The sequence below is a fragment of the Conger conger genome, chromosome 10 (assembly GCF_963514075.1).
Source record: "Conger conger chromosome 10, fConCon1.1, whole genome shotgun sequence".
NCBI classification, from domain to species: Eukaryota; Metazoa; Chordata; class Actinopteri; order Anguilliformes; family Congridae; genus Conger; species Conger conger.
This window is the reverse complement of record NC_083769.1, coordinates 43,232,543-43,244,270: the sequence shown is the minus strand read 5'-3', so window position 1 is coordinate 43,244,270 and position 11,728 is coordinate 43,232,543. Positions and strand designations below refer to the sequence as shown.

Below are 11,728 nucleotides of genomic sequence, written 5' to 3'. Positions count from 1 at the left end.
CCGCCGCGGAATAATTCAATTACCGCGCAGGGGAGCCCGGCGCGGCAGGCCCCGCGCGCCGTCCGCAGGCCGGCGATAAATACTCAGGGCTTCCCGAAAGTCTGCCTTCCCCGGGAGTAATTTACAGCGCGGGCTGGCCCCTGCCGGGAGCGTGGATTACCCATCCGGAGCCCGGCTCTGCAGCGGCTGTCCCCGCGCCGCAGGTGTGCCGTTACGCCGGGCCTCTCTCCATGCCCGACACGTCCTCCGCCGCTCCTCACGGAAGGAAGTCTCACGCGTTTGATCCGGCACAATCAGATCCGCCGGACGGCTACACTCCGTCACGTTCGGCGGGAGGGGGAGCGGGTAACGCTCGATCGGCCAGGCAGATAGTCTGCGCACAGGCAGCTATAAATCACGCCCAGCCCGCGCGTTTTGAAATGAAGCCGGCTTTCTTACGTACGCCACGCCTGTGTTAACTAGCACTCGAACCTCGCATAGTCACGGCTTATTTGTGCCTGGGTCGCACTGAAACACACCCAGCCTTCCTTTATTTAAGCCCACACAGGTATCTCACACCGTATGCAGTGTAGCAGGCGACATCGGCTCAGGCGGTAAGAGCAGTCGTCTGGCAGTCGGAGGGCTGCCGGTTCGATCACACCCTGGGTGTGTTGAAGTGTCCCAGAGCAAGACTCCCTAACCCCTAAATGCTCCTGGTGAGCTGGTTGGTGCCTTGCATGGCCGCCAATCGCCATTGGTGTGTGTGTGAGTGTGTCTGAATGGGTGAATGAGAAGCATCAATTGTCCAGCGATTTGGACAAAGGTACTATAGCTTACACACAGTGAAAATATTAAGAATTTACCGGAAGATGACTCTATGGTTGCGATGGAAGCCCCATTTTCAGACTGATCTCCACGTCCCGTCTTACCTGTAAAAAAAAAAAGGCACATATCAAGAAAGTGTGGATCAGAAGATGTCCACTTGAGCACGACAGACTGACAGAAATATATGAATATAATCTCAAAATTAATCGATAAGGAACTGCCTCAGGCACTTCTCAACAAGGTGAAGCTTCAAGGCCAGCTATGTTTAAAAAAAAAAACTATTACAAAGCACCGCCATGTTAGGAGGAAATAAGCAACTCGAAGTAAACAATTCTCAAGAAGATAATGTGTTGGTAGAATAACTTGTAGATTCTTACAACATCACTAGTTTTAGCCAACAATATCCAAAGAAAATGTATTTGTCAATTGATGTCCAACATTGTATTGTGGAAGTAGAGAGAGGGGTCGCCATAATACCTTTAAGCCAAGCACAGGCTAAATGTGATATCCCACACTGCCTGGCACTTAAGCTTGCTAGCTTAAGTACCTTGAAGCTATTTCTATTTAAAACTCTTTTTAATATTTTGTTAGTCCGTGTCACACTCAAAATAAATCGCATTAGAGCTGAAATGAAAAACGTACGGTTGACACAAATTTTCAATGAGGGCTTAAAAATATCTTTCAATAAAGTACTCCACCACAATCAATTCCGTTTGTGCTAGGGTGACACATTAAGAGACGGATGTATCCGGCCCCCTAGCTCGACAGACTTCTGATAAAAACCTGAGTGAGGACAGCTCAGCTTCAAAGGGGCAGCAGACAAGGTCATCAATCTAAAAGTGTCTGACTGGATCAATCACCCCGGCCTGTTAAACCCACTGGACCCTGGTCGTGCCGTTTGGATCGCCCTTCTCCTTCCACGCAAGGAGCAAAAAAATTCCTGCTGACACAAGACGTTCTCTGAAAAACCCGTCACAGATCAAAGGCTGCTGGCTGCTCAGATGTAACTTTTCATCCACCGGCAATCGGCAAGAGGAGTGGGATTCTCCTTGAGGGTCCCATAAGGGTTTATGAGGTACTAATTACATAAGGAGCGATCATACAGTATTTGCCAAGTCAAGTGCAGAGACCGGCCACATGTGGAGCGGACGCCTGCTCCATCAGCTCCTGCGAGTGGGAGACAGGAAACCCGCTACCCCTGCGCCACGGTGACAAATGAGCCAAATAAGCATCAAGACTTCCCCTTCTACACCGCTGGGATTCATTTCCTGGAAATGCAACACAAGGTGCTGAATCTTAAGCTACGAAATCCTTTCCGAAACGGGAGAAAATCTCCCTCAAATCCAAGGACAGCTGAGAATGTTTGCCAAAGAGAACCATCAATTCTATTCTCAAAATGGAAGATGAAAAAAAAAAAAAAAAGGTTTTCTGTAACTACATGCCAGGCAGCTGCGACCGTGGACTAGATATGCTTGGCCAATAATAAAAAAAAGATAGTCACGTGACTTAATGCTTGAGTCTTTATATCCTTCAGCTTTTTAGAAATAAGTCAGTAGTAAACATACCTACCTTTTTGTGCTAAAACCTGGACTAATTTTTCAACTACATAGTGCAGCCTTGGGATGATATTACACGGTGGAAAAAGGTGGTATTTCAAATCGATCATCTACCGTCCTCTGGTAAAGAAATAAAATAGAAAGATGTTCAATTAAAGCAGAAATCCCTCTTCAATTATTATTATTATTTTTTATATATAAAAAACAAGAGCAACCACAAATTGTGGCATGTGCCTTTTGGAGGGTGGAACAGACAACAGACAACACACACACACACACACACACACACATACACACTCAAATACATCAGCCTAAACCAGGCTCCAACTACGAGTTGACGTAATGGCATGTGACAGAAAGCAGTGGCCAGTTCGTGCAGAATGTAAATTACGTATTAAGGACCAAGATCACAGGATTATCCATACACACATACCTTACATATGTATATGTGGTTGTATTTGTTAGTTGTCATTGTACTAGAAATGAGTTTTGACAAGAAAATACACTTGAATCGGTCTCTCTCTTGCCTACAGTTTATTGTTGCACAAGAGATTTTTAATAAAGACACAAGCATAACGCTCATTTTGTATAAGCAAAACCATTTAGTTATGCATAAAACCTGGACAAGGTCAATTCCATTTGGATTTATCACAAGTTTGCATTTGTTTGGACTTCATTTCTACAGTCCATGCAGTTTGTTTAAAGAGATTGAGTTACACGAGGGCTGCACAACCCCATTCCTGGAGATCTACCGTCCTGTAGGGTTTCATTTCAACCCTAACAAAGCACAACCGATTCTACTAATTAGCAGCTCGGTAACATCGCTAGCTGTTGAATGAGGTGTGCTTTGTTTGGGCAAAAGTGAAAACCTACAGGATGGTAGATCTCCAGGAACAGGGTTGGGCAGCCCTGCTCTAGCTGTTGAATGAGGTGTGCTGTGTTAGGGCAAAAGTGAAAACCTACAGGATGGTAGATCTCCAGGAACAGGGTTGGGCAGCCCTGCTCTAGCTGTTGAATGAGGTGTGCTGTGTTAGGGCAAGAGTGAAAACCTACAGGATGGTAGATCTCCAGGAACAGGGTTGGGCAGCCCTGCTCTAGCTGCTGAATGAGATGTGCTGTGTTAGGGTAGGAGTGAAAACCTACAGGATAGTAGATCTCCAAGAACAGGGTTAGGGGCAGCACTTATTGACATCCTCCAGCAAGATATGTACCTACAAACGTGCATGTAGAGTACACTGTAGACCAATATGAAAAGTATTTATATGAATCAAACAGGAAAATGTTTTTGCCTAAGGTGATGTGCCATTGTTCACTATTGTTTAACATGAATGTACACACGGGGCTTTCCGTTCTGCTGCTGTGGGATCAAACGGTCATCTCTCCTGGGAGAATAAATCCCATCTGGGGAATTAGTGCACTTCCATCCCTGAACTTTGCACTTGTGGTTGGGCAATAACTCACTCCGTATAAGAGCGTCTGCAAAATGTAGTTCAACTGGACGGAGTGCACCAAAACCAAACCATGCCAGGACACAGTGACGCCATTTTCTTTACCTTCATGTGCACTACCCTTTGGCCTTTTTCTAACACAGAAATGCTCTTCAGTGTATTTTCCAAAACAGAAATGCCTCTTCAGTGTATTTTCCAAAACAGAAATGCTCTTCAGTGTATTTTCTAATGCAGAAATTCCTCTTCAGTATATTTTCTAATACACTGGAGCACTCAATATTGTTGACCTTATTGTGGTGTCAGAATAGACATTGCATGAAAACACTATTACATTGCAATGAAATGATAACTAAAGGGGAACAGATTTTATAATTTACATTTAATTCATCCAGACTCCATTACTTAATTTTGCTCCCGCTCAACTTTTGCAAGAAACAAATGCACTTTGAACAAAAACAAACTTATTTACAGTGTGTTCGATCTTGTGTATTTTATCTCTAAAATATCCTCACAAAATGGCTTCTGCCTGCAGAGAAACAGCAGCTGAGAAACTATAACGCTAAGTGCTATGACATTTTATCCTTTCAGAATGAATGCAGGAAGAGTGAATGCAGGAAGACGTTCACTCTCTTACAATTCTGCATCAGAAAACGATGACCTGAAGGTGAGATGGAGGCTGGGTCAGAACTAATAGGATGCATGGACGCACTATGCCGATTAAAAACATGCTCTTGTACCTCACTTATTCAAGCCAGAATGGGCTTGAGGAAACTGAGGTTTGAAACAGTGTGCAGTATACTCTATGAATAATGTGGACTAGCACGATCATATGGATTTTCTTTTCTCGGACATTTTTAAATAGCATCACCTATGTTCCTTAAATGTGATTTAATATGGCCCACATACAGTAAACACCATTACGTCATCTTAACAGGAAGCACTCACACTTAGGGGTCCTTTCTGAAGAGACTCTCCCCTTCACTCATAAAAGGACCCTTTTAACCACCTAGCCCTGTCCACTATGTATAGTGCACTGCAATACATCATTCAAACCTGACAGGCAACACGAAGCTAAACTCACTCGTGAGGTCAATGGTGCGCACGATTAATAATGCAGCCTTTCCATCGCCTATATTCACAGGGATGATGAAACATGACAACAATGTTACATAAAGTATTAGATTATCCTTAAAAAAGGGCACTTTTCACCTCAAGTTTTTGTCGTGGAACTTTAATTAGTTCCCTTTTTCCGCGTTGTGTGTAACAATGAACAAACTTAGAATGAATGCTGTTGGTTTCTATTTTTATTTATGTATACAGAAGCAAACCACATCTGTAGCACGACGATGGTAATACTCTCAGAACTGGAAGTCTCCCAGAAAGGGGGAGGAGTCTACAAGGGAAGTGGTATTGTGATCCAGCGACACCTGCAGGACAGGAGGCACACAGACTGACATGAAAAGTTCTTCTACACCATTGAGCAGAACAGCGAAGAATGCTGCCCAGCAAGTCGGAATGGGCCCATACTGTAGCACAATAGTTAGGTAAGGGGGCCTGCAATTTAGAGGTTGCGAGTTTGATGCCCAGTTGGGGTTCAGCCGATGTGCCCTTCAGAAAGATGTCACCATTAAAATACCCAGTTGTATAAATGGACAGTATTTAAAAATGTAATCAGTATAAGCAAGTCTGGATAACACTACCGAGCAAATTCCATAATATAGCATACATGTACGTAAACAGATTCAAGCAATTATTGAATATCAGATGCAATATGAGATATTACATAGAATGCGATTCATTTTAAGATACACGCTGCGTGAATAAGGCCTAGGTCACGGTAAAAATCCTAGTTCAGGATGAACTGGTTGCAACCCGACTTGGGCACGTCAGGAAGCTTCTTTGTTAAATAAATAAAGAACTATAAAAGGGAATTAGATGAGCTTAGAACAGTCATTCTTAAGGGTGTGACAGCCCATCTGAATATCATATCGCGGCGTTCCTGCCAAGAACACAACTGTTAGCATTCCAGACAGCAGGGGCATAGCTGCTTTCATCTTCTCCGTGTGAAATGTGTGCAGTCTCTTTAATGGAGACCCGTATGAAATATTTATCACCCAGCATCCTGTCGAGGTAATTGTTTCGAGCACTACAAGAGATCCAGACAAGGCTGGGCACTGTGTGCTAGCAGGAAGGTTGAAACAGCTTTAACCTGAGAGCAGGTAACAGGTATTCAGATGAGACTAATGACAGTTAGAACTGTTCCTCTGCCGTGTTAAGAGAAAAAGAAAATATATCAAAAACAGGCCTAGATATAAATATGTATACTATATTTAAGTATAAGTATGACACTGTACATCACATTCTACAAAATTAAATCTCACGCTTGATTAATCCAATCCAATTAGAAAGAAGGTAATCTAAACAAAGCATGCTACCTCTTCATTTAGACTGAAATAAAGTTCAGGTATATTTTTGTGTATTTAAGCACTGCGTTTACCATACAAATCCTCAAGAACAACCCATAAGATTACCCTCATGTCCTGAACAATTGATCACTGTAGGTCTGTGAGTTATGAAATATGGCAAAAATTACTCCAATCATATCAACAAAAGAAAACACACAATTTTGTTTAGTCTGGTGAAAACAGGCCACAGCCCAGAAGCCCAAAAGACCATGCGAATCCTAATTTACCAGTGGTTAATAAAGGAAAACAATGCAGCCTTACTTTATATTTGATTCACTTTTATTGAGTCTTTTTTACGGTAATTGATTAAGTTAGTAATTGATTACTGCGGTTTACAACCCTGGCATAAAATCCAGCTATGACCAGCTTGAAATATCAGCTACCAGCTGTTTTTTTTCAGTAGGGAATATACCTGAGCATTCACTGACATTTGTGTCCATGCTGTCTGATATACGTGTCTTTTACTCCTTGTGTATACAGTGGCCTTACACTGTGCAAGCATTCTGAACATAGAATGAACTAATAATGAAATCTAAAGAGCACTTCCTGTTGACCTGGAAGTAAATGGATTATGACCCGCTGCACTGTTTCTGAGGGCTTGCAAAACTGGTGAGGGAGGGAGTTTGGGCCCAGGGGGTGAACCCTGGGTCAGCATATAGACATACCCAAGGGACAACATAAACAAGTTAGCTCAGGAGAAGAGCTTTGAGTCCTGGCCCCTGTAGCTCCTCGTAAGAGAGTGACCCCTACTACGACTGGGGGGTGAGGGTGCGGCCAGAGGTATTATCAATCAATCAATTTTTTTTTTTTTTTTACTATTGCGAGGTTGGGTAGGGCCAGAAGTATGCTAAATCAATCAATCAATAAATATTTGCTCTGTGCTCTGAACTGTCAATCAAGCAATCAATCATCATTTTGCATTCTCCAACTACAACTCCATTTGCAAACAGAATGATAGACATTAATCCACATTTTCCGCATTTTCCACGATATGCCAGGATAAAAAAAAAAAAAAAAAAAAAAAAAAAAAAAAAAAAAAAAAAAAAGCAAAAGCAAAATGATTACCTGACCCCTTGAATAAAAAAAGGGTCAGGTAATTGGAGGCGAATGGAAGCAAGCATCTCTCACACAATATACAGAATGCAGAGAAGAACTGCACATGAATACAACAAATAGATGGGAAAATTGGCCCGTATGTTTAAGGTTGAGAGAGGGGCGCAGGTCCATTCAGGGTAATGGCAGGAGTGAAGGGTATTCAGAGACTGAGAGAGGGGTTTTTGCAGGGGTCTAATGGAGGATAGAGCCTTTTCTTTCTGAAGTTGGATTCTGAGCACAAATAAAAAACTATTTTTTTTAATTTACCATTTGACATTTATCTACTGCGTATCTGACATCAGGAAGTCATGGCATGCAAAGGATATGCAACCAAATACAAAACATGATTATTTTACTTGACATTGTTAATTTGTCTCAAATATTAAATGGGCGACTACATGTAAAAAGTGCTGTAACTACTACATGGTGAACCAAAATTCTATGAAATACCCTTTAATAAAAGCTGCGCTTTGACCAAGTATGAATTGTTTGATTACAAACAGAGAAAATGAAATATTAAAGCAGAAAAAGACGGGAGTGAATTTTACTCGGCTCTGTCACACAGACGCACCCCTGGCGGCCGTTCTCATTGGTTAGACTGCTCACAGGTAAGACTGTGTTTAATTAACGAGGTGGCGAATGATTTAGAGTATTCATGATGTAACTGATGATTTAAATGATTTCATCTAATGAGGCTCCTGCGGAATCGGTAGGCTAAACGGGGTGGGGGTGGGGGGGGGGGGGGGGGCGGGGCACAGTTGTGGGTCATTAAAAACAGGACCGTGTGGGACTGCAGGTGGGGACGGCAGGGCGCGTTCACACAGAGACACCGCCCAGGTAGGCAGGGCGCGTTCACACAGAGACACCGCTCAGGTAGGCAGGGCGCGTTCACACAGAGACACCGCCCAGGTAGGCAGGGCGCGTTCACACAGGGACACCGCTCAGGTAGGCAGGGCGCGTTCACACAGGGACATCGCTCAGGTAGGCAGGGCGCGTTCACACAGAGACACCGCTCAGGTAGGCAGGGCGCGTTCACACAGGGACATCGCTCAGGTAGGCAGGGCGCGTTCACACAGGGACACCGCTCAGCTAGGCAGGGCGCGTTCACACAGAGACACCGCTCAGGTAGGCAGGGCGCGTTCACACAGAGACACCGCTCAGGCAGTCAGGTAGGCAGGGCGCGTTCACACAGGGACACCGCTCAGGCAGTCAGGTAGGCAGGGCGCGTTCACACAGAGACACCGCTCAGGTAGGCAGGGCGCGTTCACACAGAGACACCGCTCAGGTAGGGGCCATCAATCACACCTCATTCACTCCACAACAACACCACGTACTGTGTGTGCTTCAAATTAGTATTCTTTTATTAACCCTTATTTATACAGGGAAAGTTGACTCTTTTGTAGCAACGCCCTGTTAAATGGTTGGCATTTATATAGCGCCTGTACAATTGATGCTTCTCATTCACCCATTCATACACACACTCACACACCGATGGCGATTGGCTGCCATGCAAGGCAACGACCAGCTTGTCAGGAGCATTTGGGGGTTAGGTGTCTTGCTCAGGGACACTTCGACACAGCCCGGGCGGGGGATCGAACCGGCAACCCTCCGACTCCAAACGACTGCTCTTACTGCCTGAGCCAAGTGCCCCCCCCCCCGATTTTCTTAATAATGTTTGTTTTTTAAATCATGCCTGCTGTATTGTGCTATTTCTGCTCACAGAGCTACTGTATGTACAGTGTGTGGGAACAGAGAACCTGTTGAATATATTAAAATGCACTTAGTAGTTCGTTCTTTTTTCGATAATGCAATAATAAATCAAGTTTTGCATCTAAGGCCAGTCCTATGTTGCTCCTGAGCGTGCGGTCTGTAGCATTCTGGAGTCAGCAGAGGACCACTGCTGGCCTTTCTCTGGGCGGTTTGTGGGAGCTCTGGCAGAACAGCGACTGGAGCAATAAAATGGGCATTCTCAAACATAATTAGATCTGCGAAATGCAGGTCACAAATGCCACTGCCGAATTAGCTAATCCAGTTGTATTTTTCTAAGTTACCACAAATGTGTACACTTCCCATTGCAGTACACTCATCCTCATCATGACTTACATCTACAAATCACTGTTTATTTTGTGAATCGTGCCCAATGTTTTTCCTCAATGCTCAATTTGAATCTACAATTTTCGATTTGGGGCGGCACGGATGGTGCAGTGGGGGGGCATGGATGGTGCAGTGGGTAGCACTGCCGCCTCACAGCTAGGAGGTCCTGGGTTCGAATCCCCGTCGGCCAGGGCCTCTCTGTGTGGAGTTTCCATGTTCTCCCCGTGTCTGCGTTGGTTTCCTCCGGGTACTCCGGTTTCCTCCCACAGTCCAAAGACATGCAGGTTAGGCTGAATGGAGAGTCTAAATTGCCTGTGGGTATGAGTGTGTGAGTGAATGGTGTGTGTGCCCAGCGATGGACTGGCGACCTGTCCAGGGTGTATTCCTGCCTTTCGCCCAATGTATGCTGGGATAGGCTCCAGCCCCCCTGCGACCCTGTTCAGGATAAGCAGGTTAGGATAATGGATGGATGGATGGATGGATGGATGGAATTTTCGATTTGTGAACTGTGCTCTGTGTTGAAGAAGGACGAGGGTAAGGTTTGCCAGGTTCTCCATGTTTTGAGCATAAAAAGTATCAAACATACTACAAAGAATTTCACCAAAGACTCATTCAACTTGTACACCCCCAGCGGTCAGCATTCAGGCGTGAAACTGGACCACAGAGCTGTGTTCACACTCCCAAAAAACCCTCTCCCCGTACACACATCAACAGTTTGATGATTTTTTATCTTCAATAGTTATGTAATATTAATCTTCATGTTCAAACCGCAACATATTTTAATCATATCTTTCATGGTTTAAGGGCTGCCTATTTGAGATAAATGTTAAGCAATTGACCGAGGGCAAGAAGACAAACCTCGGAGTGTGAAATGGAATTATAAATAATAAACAAAAGGAAGAACTAAGTTTCGGGGTGCTCCTTTATGAAAAGACAAAGACAGGGGAGTTTTCCAGACACAACCGTGTCTTAAAAAACGCAGACACGGCTTCCACAGCTGTTACGCCACACGGTTTGCTAAAGACTGCGCGCGCGCAGCAACCGAATGGCTGTGGACTGTCAGGAGGAATAAAGTCTACAGCGAGAAAGGGACATAATTAGCTACATCCGTTAGCGTGATGCGGGTACGTCTTTAATGCGCACTGACTGCTCTGCGTTCTGTCATCCTGTCGATATGTGACCTCCGCAACATGGGCGGGGCCTGCGTGCCAGTCTCTCGGCCTCATCTCCATGCGAACACCTGTCTTGTGTGTGGCTCAAAGTAAATATACACTGGCAGTAATTAAGCACAACCAAAGAGCGCTATTTGTGATCAAGGGAAATCTCAGTGATAAAATGATTTTTTTTCTTTATGGGTTAAAAATAAAATGATTTGATGCATTACATCATTGAAACAATGTACAAATGTGTATGCCAGTATGCATAATTTTGTACAATATAGCATTGTCAGAAACGCATGTGAAACATATTTACATAGGTGTGGGCCTCATTACAAGCACCTTCTATACTACTGTAACATGCTGTTATTGATCCTGTGTTTTAATGGTTTAATATCCTAGCATATTTCATCCAAGCCACAACAGCTGTGTTAAGGTGCCCGAGATTAAGCAAGATGTTCAGTAGATTAATGTTCAGTAGATGCACAAACCAGAACTCCACATCGCAGAACAAAACAAAATCACTATTGTACAGTAATCAGAGCATCAATTACGCCTTTTGTACCTCAAACGCCATCAGCATCGATGCTCACTTGCTATAATACCTATTTTGCATGTATGTATTGGTGTTCATAGGTCACCTTTATGATTTGCAAATTGGGAGAGGCAGCATTGAAGGCAATGAGAAAATAATCATTCTGAAAAGATCACTGTGCATGGTATCAGCCCCTATCATTGCAATGAATAAAATGAATACCCCTGGTGGCTGAAGTACATCCCATAATACATTGTGACACCCACATTGTACAAATTGTTTTAAATTCTTTTAAGAATTGCCGCAGCCCTGATTGATCATTTAAAAGGTCATATTGTTAAGCAGGCTACACAAGGACTGAATTCATGATGTGTCTCTTGAAGACTGCTTTAGCTCTTCCAAGAGTAGGTTCTTTTGTAATGTTTTTTCACAATATTCTAAGTCGGCGTTCCAGAACTCCACTGCTTTCGATCACCAGTGGTGACTGTGACCTTAGCATTAGAACGTTCAGTTAAGAACATTAGGTTAAGAACATTCTAATCACATGAATGTGATCTCCAAGGGTTAAACAGCT

At 43.8% G+C, this 11,728-nt stretch overlaps 1 protein-coding gene across 1 annotated transcript in view; it reads right to left on the bottom strand.

Moving 5' to 3' along the window:
* Positions 1–211: 211 nt before the first annotated feature.
* The window catches only part of LOC133139550 (MORN repeat-containing protein 1-like), a 30,842-nt gene continuing 19,325 nt past the window's right edge, over positions 212–11,728 (bottom strand). The window contains exons 11-12 of the mRNA XM_061259120.1: positions 843–908; positions 212–252 (exon numbers count right to left, since the gene is read on the bottom strand). Of these exons, the coding sequence (XP_061115104.1) occupies positions 212–252; positions 843–908 (107 nt within the window). The remainder of the gene's footprint in view (positions 253–842; positions 909–11,728) is intronic.